General features: G+C 41.9%; 1 protein-coding gene across 2 annotated transcripts in view; it reads left to right on the top strand.

Annotated features, from left to right (window-relative positions):
- Window positions 1-17,007, top strand: part of WDR74 (WD repeat domain 74) — a 32,282-nt gene extending 15,275 nt beyond the window's left edge. For both annotated transcript variants that reach the window (XM_077455835.1, XM_077455836.1), the window contains exons 9-11: window positions 7,337-7,479; window positions 10,313-10,369; window positions 16,483-17,007. In XM_077455835.1, coding sequence (XP_077311961.1) covers window positions 7,337-7,479; window positions 10,313-10,369; window positions 16,483-16,671 — 389 coding nt within the window. In that variant the 3' untranslated portion in view covers window positions 16,672-17,007. The remainder of the gene's footprint in view (window positions 1-7,336; window positions 7,480-10,312; window positions 10,370-16,482) is intronic.
- The last annotated feature ends 9,768 nt before the right edge of the window (window positions 17,008-26,775 follow it).

The raw sequence follows: 26,775 nt of genomic DNA, 5'->3' as shown, positions 1-26,775 counted from the left end.
TTCCCTAAAAGCTCAACTGGAAACTCGCCTATCTAGGCAGGTTCATTTTCCTGGCTAATGGCCATTAAAGGGAGGCTTGTAGACCCTTTAAAATAAATGTGTGCTTATAACAGACACTATCCACAGTATTCCAGTAATTATGCATGATTAAATCTCCAAAGTCTCCTGTCTGTAGTGGTGACTAGTGAACAAGTACAGTGAACATATACAGTGCTTCCAGAAAGTATTCACAGCGCTTCACTTTTTGCACATTTTGTTATTTTAAAGCCTTATGCCAAACTGGACTAAATTCTTAATTTTAAGACACAATCAGCTCTCACAATGAGCCGCTACCTGAGATCCTAACACTACGACACAGCGAAAACAAATGAGCAAATAAGAATAGAGCAGCCACTTTAAAGAAAAAAGTATGATAAACCAGATCTACCAAATGTAAGTCAAAAGGTAAATAGTGTTGCTAAATGATACAACAATACATAGATAAGTATTACACACCCAATGAGTAATTCTGTGTAAACTTGAGAAGAAAAATTATGAGAATAGTCCATATAAGAAGACCATAACAGGAAAGGGGCATCTTGGTGATGAGAAGTTCAGCTGATGTGATCCAACACCGCGCTACTTGATCGCTACCGTGTCTTCACTCCCCAATTAGATGTAAACTCACCAACATTAGTTGCCTCACACTCTTGTGTTTGGCATGTAAAGCAGTAAACCCCTCAGGGTCAAGTATGTCCCATCACAAATGTTCCAAGTATCCAGAGACCCTGAGGAATCCATAATATATGGAAGTAGATGAGACTCCAAATAGTGTAATAAAGTAAAACATTTAATTTCTTAAAATACACTGCCTAATGCTAATTCACTTGCAAGAAGGCAAGTTAAAATCGTGAATCACAGGATGACGAAACCCGGCTGTCCAGCAGCCAGAAGTGATGTTTATGCATCACTGGAAGTGAAGTTCCTTTCCATGTGTTTTGACCCGCTGGTCGAGTGAGATTCGGTGTTTAACCTATGTCCACTGTGACTAGGCATCTGCAAACCATACCAATGCGATTTTAACTTGCCCTCTTGTAAGTGCATTACCATTAGGCCGTATATTTTTAATAATATCAATGTTTGACGTTATTACACTATTTGGAGTCTCATTTTCTTACATATATTACGGATTCCTCTGCGTCTCTGGATACTTGGACCGTTTGTGATGAGACATACTTTAACCTGAGGGGTTTACTGCTTTACGTGCCAAACATGAGAGTGTGAGGCAACTAATGCTGGGTAGTAGAGACATGGTAGTGATCACGTGGTGCGGTGTCAAATCAGTCTATCAACTGAACTTCTCATCACGAAGATACCACTTTGCTGTTATTGTCTTATTATATGGACTATTCTCATATCATTTTTCTTATGTTTACACAGCATTACTCATTGGGTGTGTAATACTTCTCTATGTATTTTTGCATAATTTAGCACCACTATTTACCTTTTTAACTTGCATTTGGTAGATCTGGTCAATCATAAATTCATTATTTCCCTCCCAAATTCTACAAACAATACCCCATAATGACCACGTGAAAGAAGTTTGTTTGAAATCTTTGCAAATTTATTAAAAATACAGGATTGTATCGAGGCGCAGATCTGGGGAAGGGAACAGAAACATTTCTGAAGCATTGAAGGTCCCAATGAGCACAGTGACCTCCATCTGTAAATGGAAGTTTGGAACCCCCATGACTCTTCCTGCAGCAGGCCACCTGGCCAAACTTTGCGAGCAGGGGAGAAGGGCCAAAAGCCTTGTACACATGATCGGATTTTACGCAGACAAAGTGCCATACTTTTGTCCGGACATGACCCAGGAACTTGTCTTGCATACAAACAGTACACAATTGTCGGCCAACAAACCCGAACTTAGTAAGTACTACGTGGAATTTCAGCTCTTCAGCGCCACCCTTTGGGCACCTTCTGCTAATGTTGAGTTTGGTGAGCATTGATTCCGAGCATCCGTGTTTGTACTTTGAACTTTTTGTGTTACAGACTTGTATACACACGATAGGAAAACCTGACAACAGACCGTTATCCGCTGAAAATTTACTAGCTTGCCATCCAACATTTGTTGACGCAAAGTTGGCCAACAACTGTCTGATGGAGTGTACTAACAGTCGGATTTTAGGCAAAAAGTCTGGATTTTCGTCCGGGAATTGTGTGATGACAGTCGTGTGTACAAGGCTTTAATCAGGGAGGTGACCAAGAACCCGATGGTCACTCTGACAGAGCTCCAGCGTTTCTCTGTGGAGAGGAGAACCTTCCAGAACAACAACAATCTTTGCAGCACTCCACCAATCAGGCCTGTATTAGAGAGTGGCCTGACAGAAGCCACTCCTCAGTAAAAGGCACATGACAGCCCACCTGGAGTTTGCCACAAGGCACCTGAAAGACTTTCAGACCATGAGAAACAAAAATATTCTGGTCTGATGAAACAAAGATTGAACTCTTTGGTTTGAATGGCAAGCATCATGTCTGGAGGAAACCAGGCACCGCTTATCACCTGACCAATACCATCCCTACAGTGAAGCATGGTTGTGGCATCATGCTGTGGGGATGTTTTTCAGTGGCAGGAACTGGGAGACTAGTCAGGTTCAAGGGAAATATAAATGCAGCAATGTACAGAGTTATCCTTGATGAAAACCTGCTCCAGAGTGCTCTGGACCTCAGACTGGGGTGAAGGTCCATCTTCCAAACAACGACCCTAAGCACACAGCCAAGATAACCAAGGAGCAGTGGCGGCCCATCCACTGCCTAGATTGCAGATGCAGCGTTTCATTTGCAGGCTTTCTCTTTCCTAAGCACAAAGTAGCTTCCGCCCGGTGCTTGTAGTATCTATTACTATGGCCGGACGGTTTGATTGACATCTGAGTTAGATGTCACTTCCTGTTTTTTCGCTCCCATTGCACCCAAGAGAGAAAACCATAAGTATGAGGAGTGGACTCCTCCAACACTGCTGCCAGTGGAAGGAGACACCGCAGGAGAGGACAACACAGCAAGGTAAGTACCGCTGTGCTCCCGTGGAGAAGGGGGGGGTTTGATGTGACACAGGCTGCAAGCTGCATTTGATGGGACAGCGAGGCTGCATTTGATGGGACAGGTGACATGGTGCTGGGATGATTGAAGTGCTAACACCAGGTGTTTGGAGTATCTTTATCTGCTGATTGATAAACTTTCTAGAATACACACATTTCTATTGTGTAGGATCTGGGCCTGCTGTCCCTCCATTCCTCGTTCATTTTGGGTGCTAACCACACCACCTTAGAGCCACACTCATTTTCACCAAGTGGGAGGGGGTCAAAAAGGAGGGGCGGGGTCTGGCGCCCTCCCATTCTAAAAATTCACCAGCCTCCACTGCCAGGGAGTGGATACGGGACAACTCTGTGAATGTCCTTGAGTGGCCCAGCCAGAGACCAGATTTGAACCCAATTGAACATCTCTGGAGAGATCTTAACCACTTTCAGACCGGACCATTTTGCTGGTAAATGACCAGAGGTCTTTTTACACTTTGGCACTGCGCTGCTTTAACTGGTAATTGCGCGGTCATGCAATGTTGTACCCAAACAAAATTTGCGTCCTTTTCTTCCCACAAATAGAGCTTTCTTTTGATGGTATTTGATTGCCTCTGCGATTTTTATTTTTTGCGATATAAACGTAAAAAGACCGCAAATTTTGAAAAAAAATGATATTTTCTACTTTTTGTTATTAGAAAAATCCAATAAACTCAATTTTAGTCATACATTTAGGCCAAAATGTATTCAGCCACATGTCTTTGGTAAAAAAAAAGTCAATAATTGTATATTTATTGGTTTGTGCAAAAGTTGTCACATCTACAAACTAAGGTACGTTTTCTGGAATTTACGCAGCTTTTAGTTTACGACTGCCTATCTCATTTCTTGAGGTGCTAAAATGGCAGGGCAGTACAAAACCCCCCCAAATGACCCCATTTTGGAAAGTAGACCCCCTAAGGAAATTGATAAGAGGCATGTTGAGCCCATTGAATATTTTATTTTTTTGCCTCAAGCGATTGAATAATGACAAAAAAAAAAATTTTTTTTTTTTTTTACACAAAGTTGTCACTAAATGATATATTGCTCACACATGCTATGGGCGTATGTGAAATGACACCCCAAAATAAATTCTGCTGCTTCTCCTGAGTATGGGGATACCACATATGTGGGACTTTTTGGGAGCCTAGCCGCGTACGGGGCCCCGAAAACCAAGCACCGCCTTCAGGCTTTCTAAGGGCGTACATTTTTGAGTTCACTTCTCACTACCTATTACAGTTTTGAAGGCCATAAAATGCCAAGATGGCACAAAACCCCCACAAATGACCCCATTTTAGAAAGTAGACACCCCAAGCTATTTGCTGAGAGGCATGTTGAGTTCATGGAATATTTTATATTTTGCCACAAGTTGCGGGAAAATTACAAACTTTTTTTTTTTTTTTTTTTTTTTTTTTTAACAAAGTTGTCACTAAATGATATATTGCTCATGCATGCCATGGGCATATGTGAAATGACACCCCAAAATAAATTCTGCTGCTTCTCCTGAGTACGAGGATACCACATATGTGGGACTTTTTGGGAGCCTAGCCGCGTACGGGGCCCCGAAAACCAAGCACCGCCTTCAGGCTTTCTAAGGGCGTTACAGTTTTGAAGGCCATAAAATGCCAAGATGGCACAAACCCCCCCCAAATGACCCCATTTTGGAAAGTAGACACCCCTAAATTTAGGGGTACACTAGTGAGACTAGGTAATAAATGGCGGGTGCCCTGAAACTATAAAAAAATAACTAACCAACCAGCGTCACCTGTAACAGTTATATGGTGATCACTGGTGAAAGGGTTAACTAGGGGGCAATTAGGGGTCTTTATGCGGTAGTATATGGGGGTCCCTGGCGCTATAAAAAGCTGCAGCGAACCTAAATACCTACCTGCCTAACTAGCGTCACCTGTGACACTAATACAGCGATCAGAAAAACGATCGCTTATTAGGCTGGGTTCACACTGGAGCGATGCGGGAACGCCACAAATGCGCGGCGGGTTCCCGCATCGCATGCCTCCCGGCGGCAGTTCACACTGCCCTATGCGAACTGCTGGGAGTGTCAGTGAAATGTTAATGACACCCCCAGATCAGTTCGCATATCGCAGTGCGATCTGCAAACTCGGATCGCATGGTGTGAACACCCATGCGATCCGATTCTGCTGCGGGCCAAAAAAAGGGTCCCGTGCGAATGTGCGGCGGGTGCGGCGAATGGCTGAACTCGAATCGCACAGAGATCGGATGTGATTTGCACTGCAGTGCGGTGCGAATCACATCCGTTCTCATAAACCGCTGCAATGTGAACCCAGCCTTAGTGACACTGGCGACGGGGGGTGATCACGGGGTTAAACCTTTATTGGGGGGGTTAGGGGGGTACCTTAGAACTAAAGGGGGCTAACCCTAACTGCCCTAACAGTTATTAGTCACAAATGACACCCGCCGGGTGATCAGGGGGTTAAACCTTTATTAGGTAATAAATGGCGGGTGCCCTGAAACTATAAAAAAATAACTAACCAACCAGCGTCACCTGTAACAGTTATATGGTGATCACTGGTGAAAGGGTTAACTAGGGGGCAATCAGGGGGCTTTATGCGGTAGTATATGGGGGTCCCTGGCGCTATAAAAAGCTGCGGCGAACCTAAATACCTACCTGCCTAACTAGCGTCACCTGTGACACTAATACGGCGATCAGAAAAATGATCGCTTATTAGGCTGGGTTCACACTGGAGCGATGCGGAAACGCCGCGAATCCGCGGCGGGTTCCCGCATCGCATGCCTCCCGGCGGCAGTTCACACTGCCCTATGCGAACTGCTGGGAGTGTCAGTGAAATGTTACTGACACCCCCAGATCAGTTCGCATATCGCAGTGCGATCTGCAAACTCGGATCGCATGGTGTGAACACCCATGCGATCCGATTCTGCTGCGGGCCAAAAAAAGGGTCCCGTGCGAATTTGCGGCGGGTGCGGCGAATGGCTGAACTCGAATCGCACAGAGATCGGATGTGATTTGCACTGCAGTGCGGTGCGAATCACATTCGTTCTCATAAACCGCTGCAATGTGAACCCAGCCTTAGTGACACTGGCGACGGGGGGTGATCACGGGGTTAAACCTTTATTGGGGGGGTTAGGGGGGTACATTAGAACTAAAGGGGGCTAACTCTAACTGCCCTAACAGTTATTACAGTCACAAATGACACCAATGCAAAAAAAAAAAAAAAAAAAAAATGACATTGGTGTCACTGTGACTGGGGGGCAGGGGTAATTGGGGGGGTGATCGGGGGGTAAAGGGGGGGTGTGAGTGTGCCTGGCATGTTCTACTGTGTGTGTAGAGTGTTGGTGCAACTTACTGATCCGCTCTCCTCCGTGTCGGAACGAAAAATACCGACACGGAGGAGAGAATACATCACTTCCTCTCCTGTGTTTACATTACAGGAGAGGAAGTGATGTCACCGGGGATTTCTATTCGTCGGGAGCGATCGCGAGGGGCTGGCCATGAATGAATGGCCGTCCCCTCGTCCGGGATCGCTCCCGTACGAATACCGACCGCCGCAGGCACCGGGCGGGGGCCCGATCGGGCCCCCGACCCGCGGGAGGCAAGGGACGTACATGTATGTCCTTATGCCTGCCCGTGCCATTGTACCGACGTACATCGGCGTGCGGCGGTCGGCAACTGGTTAAAATGGCTGTGCACCAATGCACCCCATCCAACCTGATGGAGCTTGAGAGATCTTGCGAAAAAGGGAAGAGTCTGCCCAAGCTTGTAGCATCACACTCAAAAAAGACTTGAGGCTGTAACTGGTGCCTAAGGTGCTTCAACAAAGTATTGAGCGAAGGCTGTGAATACTTGTGATATTTATTCATTTTATTTTTTATTTTTATTTTTTAATACATTTGCAAAGATGTCAAACAAACTTTTTTCACGTTGTCGTTTATGGGGTATTGTTTGTAGAATCTTGAGGGAAAATATTAAATTGAATCCATTTTGGAATATGGCAGTAACATAACAAAATGTGGAAAAAGTGAAGCGCTGTGAATACTTTCTGGATGCATTGTATTCAGAGTTATCCCCTTCTACAACAAAAATGCAAGCTCTTTGCCGCTCCATCCCTTCTGTCTCTAGATTTCTCTGCTGATTAACTGCAGTGATGTTGGCTAATGCTGTGTATACAGGAGAGTTGTATCAAAAAATTCTGTGCTAGAATTCATTGTTGGCAATGTCCCTTTTCTGAATGACTTTGTATTTTTCTACTTAGGTCGGCTTTTATGTTCCCTGAAGGGCAGTGCTGGTTCTGTGCGCTCCATTCAGTGCCACAAGTCTATGCCCGTTGTTGCTTCCTGTGGTCTAGACAGGTTTATGCGGCTCCATAACCTCAATGACAAAGAACTTCTACACAAGGTACATTTTTATGACAGAACATAGTTACCAATGGCAGCCCATATTTTCATTTGAAAATGTGCGCATTATCAGAAACGTGATGAGAAATATGTAGGCTACACCTGCTGCCCTTTTTTCTTTCTAAAATAGGGGTTGCCTGTTAGAAATGGCAGCCCCAAATTTTTAATACTGAAATGTGTGCTTTACCAGAAAAAGAGAAATATGTATCCTGCAGCTTCTGCCCCTTCTTTGCAAAATTCCAGTTGCCAGGCTTTCAGGCTGATCCACTGGCTTCAATAACTTGTCAGTGACCCAGGACTTCTATGCTGATTAGGAGTTCTGACTTAATTTGCTACATGATTGTTCTGTGGCAGAAGCTTCATTTTAGCCACTGGATCACCCCAACAAGACAGGTAGCTAGATTTTCAAGTAGAGATCATAATGGTGGTATAATATATTTTACATTTCTTCCACCACTGGTTTGATAAATCGTAATGCAATTGAGAATTCCACAACACTGCATAGTACCTGACCACTGTTCCAGACTTTCGCTTGGAGCACTTGACGGCAAAGCTGACAGTGCGTACAGCCATAAAAGATTTTGCTGTGGCTATAAAGCCCAAAGGGTTCACTCTAAGGAACCCATATATCTAAGATGGTTTCTAGTATAGCATTAGGAATAACTTAATATTCCAAGAGTTTATCAGAACTATAGCCCCGGAAGATTTTCCCCCTTAATGACCAGGCCATTTTTTGCGATACAGCACTGCATCGCTTTAAATGACAATTGCGCCGTTGTGCAATGCTGCACCCAAACAATCTCCATCCTTTTTTTACCCATAAATAGAGCTTTCTTTTGGTGGTATTTGATCACCTGTGTGGGTTTTTATTTATTTATTTTTTGCTCTATAAACAAAAAAAAAATAGCATCAATCTTTTGAAAAAAAACTATTTTATACTTTTTGCTATAATACCCCCAAAAAATTAAATAAGACATTCTTCATCAGTTTAGGCCGATATCTATTCTTTTACATATTTTTGGTAAAAAAAATTGCAATAAGTGTATATTGATTGGTTTATGCAAAAGTTATAGCGAATACAAAATAGGGGATATATTTATGGCATTCTTATTTAAATTTTTTTTTTTTTTTTTGCAAGACAGTGACATTGCGGTGAACAAATCAGACACTTTTGACACTTTTCGGAGACCATTGACATTTGTATAGTGATCAGTGCTATAAAAATGCACTGATTACTTTGTAAATGTCACTGGTAGGGTAGGAGTTAACCCTAAGGGGCGATCAAGGGTTAAAATGTGTTCCCTCGTGTGCTTCTTCTAGCTGTGGGGTGGGGGGGACTGACTAGAGGAGGAGACAGAGGATTAGTAGGAACAGCAGATCTGTCTCTCCTCTCCTGTTAGAACAGGGATTTGTGTGTTTACATACACACATCCCCGTTCTGGCTCTTGTGCCCGCTTCGCGTCCCCCACAATGCAGTGGGTGTGCCTGCTATCGCCCTTAAAGGTACCAACTTACCCTTTTGGCGATTTGCGGGATTGTGCCGACCTGCCGCAGTATGATGACAGTGGCTGGTCGGCAAGTGGTTAACTGTAGGACAATTTACATGCACATTTTAAATAGCAAATAGTTGCCTTTTATTTTTATTTTTTTTGCTGCACACATTTTGTTATAGTAAGTATGGATACATTTTCCTTTTTTTACATCTTGTCCAAAAATAAACAAATTGGGTTCAGTTGGTTTTCAGCCTTCTGCCTTTTTATAAGTGATCACATTCCCTCTGTTATCAGCTGCATAAGAGCTGAGGGGAGAAGCAGCAGCACACTGAGCTTACCAGTAAATGGCTGTGCAGTGGGGGCATGTCAGGACAAGTCCTTTTCATTGGAGGAGAGGCCCTGAAAGGTCAAAATAGCACATGACCCCATTTTCGAAAGTACACCCCAAGGTATTTGCTAAGAGGCATGGTGAGTATTTTGTAGCTCTCATTTGTTTTTGAAAATGAAGAAAGAAAAGGAATTTTTTTTTTTTTTTTCAATTTTCAAAACTTTGTGACAAAAAGAAAGATCTGCAAAATACTCAATAAGACTCTCTGCAAATCGCTTTGGGGTGTCTACTTTCCAAAATGGGGTAATTTTGGGGGGGGGGGGTTGTTCTATCTTGGCATATCATGGCTTCTGAAACTGTGATAGGCAGTGAGGAGTGAAATAACCATTTTACGCCCTTATAAATCCCGAAGGCAGTGCTTGGTTTTCGCGGTCCGGTACGCGGCTAGGCTGCCAAAAAGTCTCACATGTGGTATCCCTGTACTCGGGAGGAGCAGAAGAATGTATTTTGGGGTGTAATTTGCACACATGTCCATGGCATGTTTGAGCAATATATAATTTCAGTGACAACTTTGTGTACCTTTTTTTTTTTTTTTTTTCCCCGGGACGTGTGGCGGAAGGCATTTTGGCCTAAATGTATGACTTAAATTGAGTTTTATATTCTGCTTCCTACATCATTGGTGTGGAATCGCTTTCCACAGGAATAAATGGTAGTGTATATAAAATGCAGTCAAAACACATCTAAAATGTCATTGTGTTGCAACTGCATGAAAACTGCATAGATATGAATGTAGCCTAAACTTTAGGATTTGTCTCTTGTTGATAGATCTGCCTTGCTATTGCTCCACTATTAAAGAACTGCTTGCTTAACACACATTTATTACATAATGAAGGAACTCCAGTAAAGCTATATTACTCCCCAGGACAAAAAGTAAATCTAGTGAAATGTGTGATAGTATAGAGGTTATCTTGCAGTCATCTGACTAGCATCATTTTCTTTGTGCCTTTTTACAGGTGTACCTAAAATCGCGGTTAAATTGTCTTCTGTTGACATCACGTGACAAGTGGGAGGTAAGCTGGAAGCATGCTTATGCAGCTTCATAAGAATTTTCTTTAAAAGGTGTGCGTAGTGGATGATGTAGACCCTAAAACACAAGTCAAGAGCAAATTGGAAATTAAAAGTGTATACATTACTTTACTTTACTTTTTTTTTTTCAACTGAAGATTAGAAAATCTGTCATGTTTCAATTACTACACAAGTGTGTGTGTGTGTGTGTGTGTGTGTGTGTGTGTGAGATATATATAAAAATACAAAAGAAAGATATCTTAAAGTGGTTCTAGAGGCAGAAGGTTTTTTACCTTAATGCATTCTATGCATCACAGTAAAAAAAACAAAAAAAAAAACACCTGGGTATGGTTTATCCTCACCTGAACCCCATCTCGATTCAGCGATGGGCATGAGAGCAGCAGCTCTCCTAGGTGTCTCTTTCCTCATTTTCTCACACAGCAGCAGGAGTCTGTCAGTCACAGCCGCTGAGCCAATGAGGGGGGAGGGGTGAGGCTGAGCCCCAACAGGGGAGAATTATGCCCCATTGTGGTATTAGTGGATATAAATAGTCCCCCAAGGGCCGGATAACAGCAAGCAAAGGGCCACATCTGGGCCCCCGGCCATAGTTTGGAGACCACTGGTATAAGGTGAGAAACCTATAACGCTATAGGTAAGGTTTGAGAGTTACCCATTTTAAAGTAGAACTGAAGGCAACATTTTTTTTAATTTTGTTTTCTATAGAGTGAGGGTTATAACCCCTGTCGATATTTATTTATTGCCATCTGTGTCCTATTGGGGAGGTTTTCTTTCACTATCTGTCCCACAGCCAAAATGGAAAATGTGAAGGAATCCCTCTTAAGTAAAAGAATATTTGCCCCGTCTATACATCTTCTGGTGACAACCCAAAATTTGAGATTTGCTTTCACTCTGTGATAACGGTAAACAGAAAAAATAGAGATGGTAAGAGCTGGTTCACACAGGGGCAACACGACTTCCAACGCGACTTTTGTAGGCAACTTGGACACGACTCGTCAACACGACTTTAACTCGCCCCAGGCCAGGCGATTTTGGCCGTGGGCAATCAGACAATGAGCTCTAAAGGGGGAACTCCACGCCAAATAAAAAAAACGGCATGGGTTCCCCGCCGGGAGCATACCAGGCCCTTAGGTCTGGTATGGATTTTAAGGGGAACCCTCTACGCCGAAAAAACGGCGTGGGGTGGATATATATTCTAAAAGCTGTGTGTACATGATACAGGAGCACTGCACTGGAGGGGGAGATAGAACTCTGCTGCTTCAAGGATTTGTCTAGTGATGGTGCTTTTTTTATTTTTTTTACACTGCCGTCAGCCATGTAGCAGAACACTCCTTGCAGCGCCCTCTTATCCACAATAAAACTACTGTGCACAGGGCAGATGCCCCTCCCTTGTCCCTGCCCTGCATGTTAGTAAGCAAAGGAGGCAGGTTATACCAGCTTTTGTCCAATATTTGAAGCTTACCTGTGAGATGTATTCTTGGGAGAATGCTAGGTTTCTAAGGATAAATAGAAAGGGTAATCCTGGGTCTAAAGAGTGGAGTGGTGTGTATTAGGATTGCATAAAGATATGTCCTTGGGATACAATCCAAGCAGGTTGTGAAAGTAGGGTGTCATGCCCCACACACATCCTGACGACATTCCTCCTGTCAGTGAGCAGCACCTCTTGTGGCTGTAGACGCAGCTGGTGCTTTTGACTGTCATGTGTTTTTGCCATCTGGCTGTGCTGCTGTTTGATCGGCCCTCCCATATCCTTGTGGGTGATCCATGTGTTGGTTTTGCTAGTTCTGCCATCCCCGTTTTTTTTACATGTAAATGAGCTTTGTTTAAGAAAGTGTTTGCTTTGTGATCCTACTAATCGCGCCCTGTCATTTATTTTTTTTTCCATACGTCACAACTTCTATCTCAAATGAGACCCAAGGAGAGTACATTTAGGATGATGATTGTAGTTACCTTATAAATGTCATTGACTAATCCAACTGAAAACACCTACACTATGGGATCGACTTACTAAAGACAAATCCACTTTGGACTACAAGTGCACTGCAAATGCACTTGAAAGTGCAGTTGCTGTAGATCTGAGGAGGGGACCTGCAGGATAAAAAAAAAAAAAAAAAAAGCATTTTAGCTTGCAAGTGAATGGATGATAAAATCAGCAGAGCTTTCCCACATTTCAGAACCTACCCTCAGATCAACAGCGACTGCACTTCGAAGTGCACTTGTAGTGCAAAGTGGATTTGCTTTTAGTAAATCAACCACTATGTCTGGTGATTCTCTTCTAATTTTTAGGGGTACTAAAACTCTCTACATTTTGTATTATATATGGTGACTTTATTTTTCTTTTACCACCCTAATTAAAAAGCTTTTGGATAAGAAGAATGAACAAACCTATTGCTTAGCCATGGGACACGTATGCAAATTAGAAAAGTCTGAACTTGTGGCCAATGGCTGAAGCCATCGGATCAGCAGGACCACCTACTAACTAGTCAAATTAATGATGAAAACCTTTTGCACTACCAACATATAGTGCAAATAAATGCTGCTGCCACCTACTATGTATATAATATATTAACTGTAGTGCTGCTCTCTGATAACATGCTTATTACAAGAACCTCACATATGAAATATATTATAAACCAACAAAAATTTCCTTAAATAAATAACACCACTCTAGTGTGTTTGATACTCCCAAAATGTTAATACCAATGGTAAACACAATCCCATAAAGTAAAATATAGTAAATTAGAACACCATCAGTATTAACAATCCAAATATCGAAGTATGTGCACTAACAAGTCCATAAATCCAAGTGCTCAAAGTATCCACTTCACTTCTGCCAGCCTCTCTGCCCTTTTATATTAACAGTACCCAAATAGCTGTGAGTTGCCAGTGTTCCACCTCCGTGTACCTTAAGTCCTCTCTTTTGGTATGTGACCCATATAATTTACATCATTTAGGTCATGTGAACTTGTTATCTCTAACCATGGATCAGAAATGGGGTCACCCTCTCTATCTTCCAGGGAACACTCCTTCAGTGGGGGAAATGATGGACAGGTCCCTTTAAGAAATCCAGCTCATGTCTCCATAGTGAAAGTTATCACTCCCAGAAAAAAGAAAGATTGCTAATGGTCCAATATTGTTTAAAAAAAATACTCCTTTATTCAAATATGCAATCACATTAAAAACCTCTTATCCGGCATAGTGCAATACAGTGTCTCTCTCACCAACTTCTGGTCTCGATCTTTACCAGAAGTGACAACACCCGGCTCCACCCCTTTAATTGGTTTATAAAGTATATTTTATTATTTCACGTGTGAGGTTTTTCCGGTGAGCACATTATCACAGAGCAGCACTACACCCAGTTATTTAAAATACTGTTAACTGTACAGAGTGCCAGTTTCCTTCAAAGGAAACCTATTAATATTAATATGAAAGCTGGCTTGCTTTTGAAGGTACATGCTCTTAGGTGGTTATTTATCAAAATTTGTGTCGTATCTAGATCTAGCGCTAATACACGTTTCTTGGAAATGTTTTAAACCAATTCTAGTATTTAGAACACTGCTGTGTTTTATACTGTTGTGATGTTTAAATAAAAACAAAAAACAAAACCCTAGATCAGGGGTGTCCAAACTTTTTGCAAAGTGGGCCGGATTTGATGAAGTGAACATGCCTGAGGGCCGACCATTTTGCCTGACATTCTTTGAACCATCGAAAATTCGGTCTAAGTGTGTCCATCCGAGCACTAATACACAGCCCAACAAGAATTCTCTTGCCTTTGTCGCACTCGTTCCCAACACACAGACGAATGCTCTGCAGTTTAGGGGGCACCGTTAATTCTTAATGGTACCCCACACATTGGAAAATGTAGGGTGCTTTTGGTGCAGTGCAATAAAAAAAAATAATAAAAAAAAAAGCTCGGGAACTTCTTTCCCAGCATTTTTGTGAGTAGGGAAGTCCATTGAAATTAATGGGCTGCCCTACACACAGTACACAGCCACACAGATGTTGCATTTACGGGCTTAAAACAGGTGGTGAGGAGGCAACATAATGCCTCTTTACCGCCATTCAAATGCCTCTGAAAAGAGATCTGTGCATGGGTTGCTTTTCAGAGGAGCAGCAGTCCTGGCTAATATCACACACAAGCCCTACAAAAGCAGTTTTGATGGTATAAGAAGGGGGGGAGGGGGGTCCGGATTAAAAGTAACATACACACAGACACAAGCACACAAATGCAGGCACACATACAGACAAATGCACGCCGCACACACATACAGACATATACACACACACATACACACACACATACACACACACATACAGACATACATACACATACTTACAGACACATACAGAAATACATACAGACACACATGCACACACACGTACATACAGACATATATACAGACACACACATACACACACATACATACAGACATATATACAGACACACACATACACACACATACATACATACATAAATGCACATACAGACATACATACAGACACATGTGCACACACACACACATGTACACATGTGCACACACACACACACATGTGCACACACACATGCATACAGACACATGTGCACACACACACACATACATACAGACACATGTGCACACACACACACATACAGACACATGTGCACACACACACACATACAGACACATGTGCGTGCACACATACATACAGACACATGTGCACACACACATACATACATACATACAGACACATGTGCACACACACATACATACATACAGACACATGTGCACACACACATACATACATACAGACACATGTGCACACACACATACATACATACAGACACATGTGCACACACACATACATACATACAGACACATGTGCACACACACATACATACATACAGACACATGTGCACACACACATACATACAGACATACATGCACACAAATACAGACACATGAATAAAGGCCTTTTTAACACTAATCTAGCTTGTAGTACAGTACCTTTTGCAGCTTCCTCATTCAGCCGGGTACTGCACTGTAGGGGGAAGCAGAGAGCACAGCACAATCCTCTGCACTTTACTTTCACTTTTGAAGCTCACGGAGCTTCTCACAGTGCCGGTGATCTGCTGATCTGACAGCCCTGATCCCGCAGCACAATAAATTGAGAAAGACCAGGCGGGCCGTTCAAAACCGGACCGCGGGCCGGACTTTGGACATGCCTGCCCTAGATACTACCTCCTAAGAGGTGCTCATGCTTTGAGAAATAGAACCTAAAACACATGGGTTTGCCACTCAGTCCTACTTTGGTTGAGCATGTGTGCCGTAGGGATCCTTCATCCAAAGGCATACTGTTCCCCCCTCTACAGGCATACTGTACAGTGGCCCTAAATATGGGATGATTTTACTCATGGGTCATCAGTTCTTCCTTCCTGGAGACTAATTAATTACAAGCTTCTACTTCGATGGTATCCTCATAGATTGCAACATTTGTGCTGGATGCCTCGGATCTTTGCTTTTGGGGCTACAGTATGGCTGCTATGTTGGTATATGTGTGGTGGGATTGCCCAAGGATTAAACTTTTTTGAACAATGGTTTACCCATGCATACAGTGATGGCATTCCACTTATGAGGCCTTGCTGTAATTAAAGACTCCCATATGCACCTCAAGTCAATTTGAATGTATCTCCTTTATATTTATGACAGCTAAACAAGCTTTGGCTAGGGCTTGTAAGTTGGCACATGGCACAGGTCAAACATTAAAATGTCATGGCATTTGGATATTGAGAAACTGACTGACGCTTTGTGATAAAAACAGAAATTTGGAAGATTTGGAACTCCTGGTTCTCAAATTATTTATTTATAGTACAGTTGTGTGCATTTCTTATCTACTCTTGGGACTTAACTATGCATGCATGGAGAGTTGCTACTCATTGTACCTCACTGTGAACCATATCCACATGCGGGCTTAATGTTACTGTATTGCTAACTATGTACAGTAACATTTAGTGAAAAATGCAGTAAATGTTTGGTTATGGGTGGAGCTGTTCTTGGGACTTGTTATGAAGGTAAATAGTTATTAATTATACATTTTAAGTTATTATTTGACTCATCTTCAGGAAGAAGAGTTGACTCCACTCCCCACACAAGATGTGAAGGATGAGGAAGATGATGAAGTCTGGGGTAACATGGAAACTGTGATAGACAAAACCTCTACCAAGAAGAAAGGAGGAAAAAGGGGGAGTGCTGCAGAGGATATAGCAACTGCAAATACTACTAAAAAGAAGAAAAAAAAGAAGGGTGTATGAATTATGTCAAATGTGGAAAAATTTTAAATGCCCTGGAAGACTGGTTCTCTTTCTTACAAGCAGTCACAAGACCGTACATTGTGCCTATTGAGTTCCACCTAACTTTATCTTCCCTTCATATTTTTAGGGTTCCATGTACTGTAAGGATGGCAGTTAAAGTGAACAATCTGGACGGTCTTTTATAGATAAAAAAGATAGTTTGTGTATTTGATATTTTTATATATGTACATAATTGCTAAGCTTATATTGTAAATGTATCTTTTATGTCTTCAGAAACATCATGAACTTCATAAAGTGCTCTTTGGCTGTTTACCGTTGGTAAACCCCAACAACAAACTTCTCTTATATGCTTCCTTTTTATATACAGAATTTTGTTATTCTATTCATTAAGTGCAGAGAAATGTCTGTTAATCTTACCAGAAATATTGTTAGCTGATAATTTACTCTTCTCTACTTACTGTTGTTAGTGTTTTTGCTCTCTCTATGGACTACATAACACCTCCCCCCTGTTAGAGTTGTTCTTTAAAACACTTTCTGTCCTAGGGTGATTGCACTGTTTCTCCATATTAGAGTGTTGTCACCCTAGTACAAGAAGAATGTTAGTGACAGAATTACCAGGTAAAAAAGGGAGGGGGGGAGCCTAAAGCCCCATACACACTATCAGATTTTTTTTTTTCCTTCAGATTTACCAAAACCATGTAATATGAGGTCAAACTTTAGGGGTTTCAATTTGTATGCAATCAGGCAGGCCCCTTGCACTACATGGTTTTGGTAAATCTAAAGGAAAAAATCAGCAGAAAATCTGATGGTGTGTATGGGGAAAAAAAAGTTACAGCGACCACATTAACCACTTGACCACTGGGCACTTAAACCCCCTTCCTAACCAGACCAATTTTTAGGTTTCGGTGCTCTCACATTTTGAATGACAATACTCGGTCATGCAACACTGTACCTATATGACATTTTTGTCCCTTTTTTCACACAAATAGAGCTTTGTTTTGGTGGTATTTAATCACTGCTTTTTAATTTTTTGCCCTATAAGAAAAAGACAAATTCTGTAAAAAAAAAAAAAAAAAAATGAATTTTTCTTCGTTCCTGTTATAAAATGTAGCAAATTTTGTATTTTTTTTCTTCATAAATTTTGGACAAAATTTATACTGCTACATATCTTTGGTAAAAATAAGTACAAATTGGTGTATATTATTTGGTCTTTGTGAAAGTCCACAAGCTATGGTGCCAGTATCTGAAAATTGATCACACCTGAAGTACTGATATTAGAGGAGAAAGATTCTAAATTAGGGATTTTATATGAATGCATGGCTTAATCAAATCAATTGTTCCATCCCTGGGACTTTAAATTAAACTGGCCTGGTAAGGTCACACATTTCCATCCCTTGTCATGTCAAAGGAGGGGAGCAAGTAGGTGGGACATGTATTACTTCAGAGTTTCGCCATACTCCAGAGTAATAGCAGAATGTGTTTTGGGGTGTAATTTGTGGTAGGCATATGCCGTGTGTGTGAGAAATAACCTGCTAATGACAATTTTGTGGGAAAAAAAAAAATCTTGATATTGCAAAGAATTGTTGGAAAAAATGACAACTTTATAAACCTCGCCATGCATCTTTCTAAATACCTTGGAATGTCTTCTTTCCAAAAAGGGGTCATTTGGGGGGTATTTGTACTTTTCTGGGATGTTAGAGTCTCAAGAAATGAGATAGGCCATCAGTACTTCAGGTGTCAAAGGAGGAGGGGGAGCAAGGAGGTAGGACTTTGTATGAAGCACGTGGTTGCAAGAGCGGTAAATTGGTAAACATATTGGACTTTTTATTGATTGATCAAGAATATTGATCAAGAATATAACTGATCATAACAGACAAATAGACATAACAATAATGTCATGGTAATACAGTGATATAGTACATCAAGTCATAAAATAGTAGTAGCACATGCTATGGCAAGCAAGAAACCTTCCAAAGTTCACCGACATATATATTAGTAATATCTAATAATACTTGCAAAACCTGTGAGCTCCTTGGTCTCATGATAAAATATTGAGAGTAAACTTGGTATTCAAATAATGTTGATTGAAAGTATAATATATGGCAGGTCTACTCGTGTGGTCTAGCTAGTTCACCTTGCCGTCATGTCTGTTCTCCTCTACTGGGAGCTGTGATGTGCCTGGCGGCTCTCCCCCCCCACCCCCAGCCTCTTGTGCGCCGGGGGGGCACAGCCATGATGCGTCAACGTCGCGCATCCCTTCTGGACGTGCGGCGTGCTATGGGCGCCCTTGCACCCATGTGTATGGTTCCCATGTTCGCGGGTAGATTGGGGGATTTCCGGTGGCGGAGAATCGGGCAGTATGTGCCTGACTTCTCCCGCCCCCTGTCTCCTCCCTTCCATCTGCTGCGCTGGCGTGACGTTGGCGGCGTTATCGCTATGGCGCCTACATGAGAGGCTCCTGGGCGTGCCCTGACACTCCAGGCTCCTCTTCACACTGGTCTGCACACTAGTCTAGCAATTTCCTTGTTCCTGTCGTACACCATTTGCATGCCTGAGATAATCAGGATCTCACATATTACTTCAGGTTGGTCTGCACTTTTATTTTTCTGCTTTCTACCGGTGGTCACTCTATTTTCATTTTCTCACTTCACTTTCTAATTCAGCCTTGGGCTATTGGCCCTAGCCCCTGACTTCTGCCTCACTTTTGGGTGGTTTCCATCCACTCCTTTTATACCCTTCTTCCTGAGCATTTTTACCCGGGTTCACTGTCTCATTTAATTCACATTCAGATAGCCTGGGGTTTCTATGCCTGTCTCGGTTGGTGCTTGTGGGGCACCTTTGGTGTGTCATCCGCCACGGCTCCCGCTGTGGGGTGCTTTCATATGGACGGATCTGGTGCCTGATACCACACCATCACCACAAGAACTTTGGAGTAATCAACAGGTATTTGGTTTGGGGGTCTTATATCCCATCCTTATATATGTTTGCCTATATCATATTATTCAAGCTCAATATTTTTACCTATAGATACACCTTGTGCTTGCTTCTGACGAGTGGCCTCCCAGCCACGAAACGCATAGAGCTGCCATATATTATACTTTCAATCAACATTATTTGAATACCAAGTTTATTCTCAATATTTTATTATGGGACCAAGGAGCTCATAGGTTTTGCAAGTATTATTGGCTATTACTGCTTAATTCTAATATATATTTCGGTGAATTTTGTAAGGTTTCTTGCTTGCCATAGCATGTGCTACTACTATTTTATAACTTGATACACTATATCACTGTATTACCATGATGATATTGTTGTGTATTTGTCTGTTATGCTCAGTTATATTCTTGGGTAATCAATAAAAATTCCAATATGTTTACCAATTTACCACTCTTGCAACCACGTGCTTCATATAAAGTCCATCTCCTTGCTCCCCCTCCTTCTTTGACACCTGAAGTACTGACGGCCTATCTCATTTCATGAGACCCTAACATACCCCTCAAATGACCCCTTTTTGGAAAGAAGACATTCCAAGGTATTTAGAAAGATGCATGGCGGGGTTTATGAAGTTGCCATTTTTTCCCCACAATTCTTTGCAATATCAAGATTTTTTAATTTTTTTTCCACAAAATTGTCATTGGCAGGTTATTTCTCACACACAGCATATGCATATCACAAATTACACCCCAAAACACATTCTGCTGTTACTCCGGAGTATGGCGATACCACATGTGTGAGACTTTTACACAGCATGGCCACATACAGAGGCCCAACATGCAGGGAGCACCCAGGACAATTCTGACATTTCTCTCCTACATGTAAAAATCATAATTTATTTGCTAGAAAATTACATAGAACCCCAAAACATTGTTTGTTTTTTTAGCAAAGACCCTAGAGAATGCGAAGGCAACTTTTTATCTCGCATAGTATTTGTGCAGCAATTTTTTCGAATGCATTTTTTTTGGAAAAAGTTTTTTGTGCTTTTAAAAAAAAAAATAAACAGTAAAGTTAGCCCAATGTTTTTGCATAATGTGAAAGATGAAGTTACACTGAGTAAATAGATACCTAACATGTCACCCTTCAAAATTGCTCACACTCGTGGAATGGCGCCAAACTTCGCTACTTAAAAATCCCCATAGGTGGCGCTTTAACATTTTTTACTGGTTACATGCTTTGAGTTATAGAGGAGGTCTAGGACCAGAATTATTGCTCTCGCTCTAACGTTTGCAGCAATACCTCACGTGTGGTTTGAACACCCTTTTTTATATGTGGGTGGGACTTGTGTATGCGTTCGCTTCTGCATGTGAGCACACGGGCACAGGGGTGCTTTAAAAAAAAAAAAATGTTATTGTTTATTTTACTTTATTTTAGTTTGACACTTTTTCCCCAAAAATAAATTTTTCGATCACTTTTATTCTTATTACAAAGAATGTAAACCTTCCTTGTAATAGGAATATGGCATGATAGGGCCTCTTTACAGTGAGATATGGGGTCAATAAGACTCTCACCTCTAGGCTGGGAAACCTGAAATAAAAAAATGATCCTGGCTTTGATTGTATTGGCGAGTCGGTAGAAGCACCAGGGGGGTGCGTCCCCTCTCATCTCCCGTAAGAACGATCAAGCAGCGAAACAGCCACTATGATCGTTCTTATGGTGTAGGGAATCGCTGGCTGAAAAAGCTGATATCTGAATGATGCCTGTAGCTGCAGGCATCATTCAGATAATCCCGGACAAAGTCAAGGATGTCATAGAAGTGGTTAAAATGCATTTTTTTTTTTTTAACACAAAGTTGTCCATTTATACAATATTTCTAACACATAGCATGTACATACTAAAAATGACATCCCAAAATAGATTTGCCTACTCTTCCTGAGTCCGGCGATACCACATTTGTGAGACTTCCACAGCCTGGTCACATACAGAGGCAGAGTACAGCCGAGCATGGCTGGGTATTGCAGGGTATGGCAGAGTATTGGAAGGGTATTGCAGAGTATGGAGGGATGCCTGAGCATGGATGGATGGATGGATCCATGGATCTGACTGCAATTGTCATAGAGCAGCTCTGTGGGCACTACAGATCCAGCCCACAGCACTGCTGCCATCTGATCTTTCCCCTCCACTGTACAGATCAGTACACAGAGGGGAGAGAGGAACTGGCGTCATGACATGACGCCAGTTTGTTTGCAAGTGATCGCTCCGTCATTTGATGGATCGATCATGTGATAAATGGCCGCGACCAGAGTTATCCAACCGCCTTGTAGCCGCCATTCGGCTATGGGCCCGTTGGTAAGTGGTTAAAGGACTGCCAAGCTGCAGTATATTACATTTTTGTTCTTAGATGGTTGGCTTAATGTTCCTTTTAACCGCCTGCTGGCTGTCATATGATGGCCTGGCGGCACGGCTCTTGTTCTGGGAGGGCGTCATATTGGGCATGGCTGTTTACCACGTGATCTTTCGTGATGAAGTCACGGGCGATCACAGGTGGTACCGCCCCACTTTGCATGGCGCATGCGTGCGATCACGGCGGTGGCAGAGTGTGCCGGGGACACTGCTCGTCACCGATGCTGGTAAACAGCCATTGGCCAGCGGCTGTTTAACCCCTGATTAGCTGTGCTCCTTCCACAGCCGATCACTAAATGTCAACAAACCGCGCTAACAAGATGTTACCGGGTTCTTCTCCTCACACCGATCGTGTGTGAGGAGATTGCGGTAACCTCTCGTTACCGCTTACAGTGTACACCAACGCACACTGATTGTGCCTCCTCCCCAATAAAGAGGACCTGTCCCCACCCATCAAAGTACCTGTCGCAGTCCACCTGAGTACCAAAGTACCTGTCGCCAGGCCATCAAAGTACCCGAGTACCTGTCTGCAGCTCACCAAGTTACCCGAGTACCTATATGCAGCCCATCAGTGTACCCGAGTACCTATTTGCAGCCCATGCCTCATAGAATATGTGTTGGGGTGTTTGCGTTCCAAAATGGGTTCATTTTGTGGGTAATTCCACTGGGCTGGTACACAAGGACCTTCAAAAGTGTGATGGGTAGGAATGAAATGAGATGTGTAATCTATGCTCCTAGAATGCCTGAAGGTACTACTTCAATGTTGGGCCTCTGTATGTGGCCAGGCTGTGTAAAAGTCTCACATGTGGTATCACCATACTCGGGAAGAGTAGCGGAATGTATTTTGGAGTGTAACTTTTGCTATATACATGCTATGTGTTAGAAATATCTAAATCTAAATTGACAACTTTGTGTAAAAAAAATAAAAAATAAAAAAAAATGCGTTTTCTTTTTTTTCCCCACATTTTCCAAAAACTTCTGGAAAAAAATGAACCATTCAAAAGACTCGCTATGCCTCATAGATTATACGTGGGGTGTTTTTTTGTGGGCAATTCCATTGTCCTGGTGCTCCAGCACCTTCAAAAGTGTAATAGGTGGTTGAGAAATGAGATGTGTCATTTATGCTCATAGAACGCCTGAAGGTGCTACTTCAATGTTGGTCCTTTATATGTGGCCAGGCTGTGTAAAAGTCTCACATGCAGTATCGCCATTCTTGGAAAGAGTAGAAGAATGTATTTTGGGGTGTAATTTGTTGTATGTATATGCTGTGTGTGAGAAATAACCTGATAATATGACAATTTTGTAAAAAACATCTTCATTTTGCAAAGAACTGTAGGAAAAAATGGCAACTTAAAAAAAAAACACACCATGCTACTTAATACCTTGGAATGTCTACTTTCTAAAAAGGGGTAATTTGGGGGGGGGGGGGTGTATTTGTACTTTCCTGACTTTTTAGTGTCTCCAGAAATGAGATTCATCTGCTGTACTGAAGGCCTGATCAGATGTGATACATTTTCAGTGATTGTGAAAGTTATAGAGTCTACAAACGATGGTGTCAAAGACCAAATAATACACACCAATTTGGGTTATTTTTACCAAAGATATGTAGCAGTATAAATGTTGGCCAAAATTTATGAAGAAAAATTACTAATTAGCAAAATTTTATGACAGAAACAAAGAAAAAAGCATTTTTTTTTTAAACAACATTTACGGTCTTTTTTTTTATTAATAGCACAAAAAATAAAAAACCCACTAGTGATTAAATACCATCAAAAGAAAGTTCTATTTGTGTGAAAAAAGGGACGCAAGTTTCATATTGGTATAGTGTTGCATGACTGAGTAATTATCATTCAAACTGTGAGTCTCCCTTTGGTTATTGAGCCACTTCACACCTCAGGAACATCAATCACAGTTACCTCCCTTTTCCCCTACTGTAGGGCAGGATTGCTTTTTCCCAGGTTGGTGGGCGTCTGTCTCTTGGAGAAGGAAGAAAATACTCAGTACACAAGTACCACTCCATGAGGGCCACCAACTCATTGGCATCTTTAGGATCAGCTCCCCTGGCAAACCGCTGTATAGGGGTTGGAAGAGCTCTCACAAAGCGATCCACTACGACTCTCCATGATTTGGGCTGGGGTGGCGACCTCTGGCTGTAACCACATCCATGTGAGGGGAATGAGGTCATACATCTGGGACCTTGCAGGTTGGTCCACCTTAAATTGCCACACTGAGCTCTCAAAGCCATTGTTGCGCCAAGGCGGGCCAGAATCTCAGTTTTCAGTGTTTTATATTGCCAGGCCTCAGCAGCATTCAGATCACAATAGGCCTTCTGTGTTTCCCCGGTCAAAAAGGGGGCAAGGACCTCAGCCCACTGGTGAAGCCCTTCACACTGTGCCACCCTCTCAAAAACCATGAAGAAAGTCTCCACATTATCCTTGGCCATCATTTTCTGTAGTGCAACCTGCACTCGCTTGCGTAAATCTGCAACATTGTCCACACATAGAACCTTGTCAGTCAGGGACTGTACCTGACACTGAGCTTATTGAACTCCTCCTGCTCCTGCATGGCCACTTTGGTAGCAGTCACCAACAAGCACGGTACAAAAGGTAAACCGCGCTACTCAAGCAACAAAAGAAAGCAACCTATAAGCAGCAACCCTAATCGTAATACTCCGATATCAAACTAAATAGGTGAACAAAATGAGCTGCGCTAAAAACAATGAAACTAGAAAATAGTCAAACACCAAAAAACCTAATCAACCTATACCAATAAACGTAAAAACAATATTAAATTGACAGAAAAATGTGATTAGTGAATAGTATACATGAATACTAACGTATCGTCATAAAGTGAATAAAATGTATACTAGACCTAAAATGACATTAATGTGAATATTACAAAGAAAACCCCCACAATAATTAATGTAGATTGACACAAAAAAAGGGTTATAATGTGTGCTAGATTTAAACGAATAGTATTAACTAAAATAATATTCAAAAAACCATAAAAAGTTCATATGTGATGAAAAAAATATTTTTATATAGTCCCAAGATTAATATTGGTTCTTCAAACTTGACATAAAGGTGCAAAAATATCCACAAATGCGTGTATATAAAAACAAAAAATTTTTCAAAACAATCCTCCACCAGTGAGAAGAGGGGCTGCTTACCAGAGCTTTAGATCCCAGTGTTAGTGAGATCAGTAAGGCAACAGCACAGAGGTTTCTGGGTGAACCGTCACAGGCATCCCACCATCTCCATCTCCAATATGAAGCCTCCAATCAAGAAACGAAGGTGTCGTAGATTGCTGACACCACGCTGTCTCTATCTCCAATACGAAGCCTCCAGTCCGGGAACGAAGGTATCGTGGATCATATAAAAAATCAAAGACACTCGCATAGCGTAAAACCACTTGGTTTAATAAAGTAAAGTTTAAAAGATTTACACTCACATGCGTAAAGAAAAAACGATCATATAAAAACGAGCCGGCCGGACTCGTGTGCCGCCCGCACTTCCTGGTTGGGCGTAGAACGCGGAGACGTCAGAACGCCTATCTCCCTACGCGCGTTTCGTCACGAACGGACGTGTTCACGGGATGCGGGACGGCGTTCTGACGCACCGCCTATATACAAATTCTTAAACGGACAGCCTCGGTCTGAGCTCCATGCTGTCCTCTCAATCCACCATGTTGGGTGAGGGAAAGAGGACTGGAATGCCCATATTAACCCCCAGTCCACCATTTTACATAAGAAAAAAAGGGGTAAAGATTTTTGCCCTACCATTACGCAGAGGCAAACCCATAATAATAACCCTCCCGATTCTTTTAGGAACCATAAATTAAAAATACAAAATTGTTATAGAAGTACATAAAAAGAAATTAAAAAAAATTTCTTTCAAATACCAATTGAAAAATATATTTATCAAAAGGTATCCAATAAAATAATAAAACAATATTAAACACAAACAATCCAAACGGATAAACAAGACAGCTTCTGTAGTAAAGATATATACTGTCTCGTATGTCCAGATACTAATACGTTCTTAATTGAAAGAATTATATACCAGTGGAAATTGGAAACTTTTTATGGTAGTAAAACCACTGATATGGCATGTCAAAAAATGATAAGGGCAAAAAACCTCATTGGGGACTCATGGAACTCACACCAAGTTTACAGTTGAAAAAGCAACAACTACCACAGGAAGCTTAAGCTATGTAAATTATTCCAACCAATCATATACTATTCAAGAATTGTCAATAAACGCATTTACGTCTACTTCAATATTAAGACCATGAGGAACATAACTTTTTAATCTGTGTATCCACATCATTTCGAGCTTGGAAATGCTTCTTACCAAATGGGTTCCCCTCCAATGGGGGTTGAACTTGTCAATTCCCATAAATATTGTGTTGGTAGGGTCTCTATTGCAGGGACTCTGCTGGTGACTGCAGATGTTGCGTCACTTTATACAAGCATACCCCAAAATATGGGCCTAGAGGCCGTTTCAGATTCCCTAGAAAGGTTTTCTGACCTCCCCTCAGAACAAATAATCTTTATTATGAAACTTTTAGACTATGCGGCTACGCATAACTTTTTTTGGTTTGGAGGGGATTTTTTTCGCCAGATTAAAGGGGTCGCAATGGGGGCCAAATATGCCCCTAGTTTGGCGAATTTGTTTATGGGGAAATGGGAGGAGGATGTCGTCTATGCCCGTGTCAGGCCACAGCTGACCTTTTGGGCCAGGTACATAGACGACATCCTCCTCCTAT

The sequence above is a fragment of the Lithobates pipiens genome, unplaced genomic scaffold, assembly GCF_037356315.1.
Source record: "Lithobates pipiens isolate NorthernLeopardFrog02 unplaced genomic scaffold, aLitPip1_a1.2 Scaffold_10, whole genome shotgun sequence".
NCBI classification, from domain to species: Eukaryota; Metazoa; Chordata; class Amphibia; order Anura; family Ranidae; genus Lithobates; species Lithobates pipiens.
Note: the sequence above shows the minus strand (reverse complement) of the source record. Positions and strands in the feature narration are given on the sequence as shown.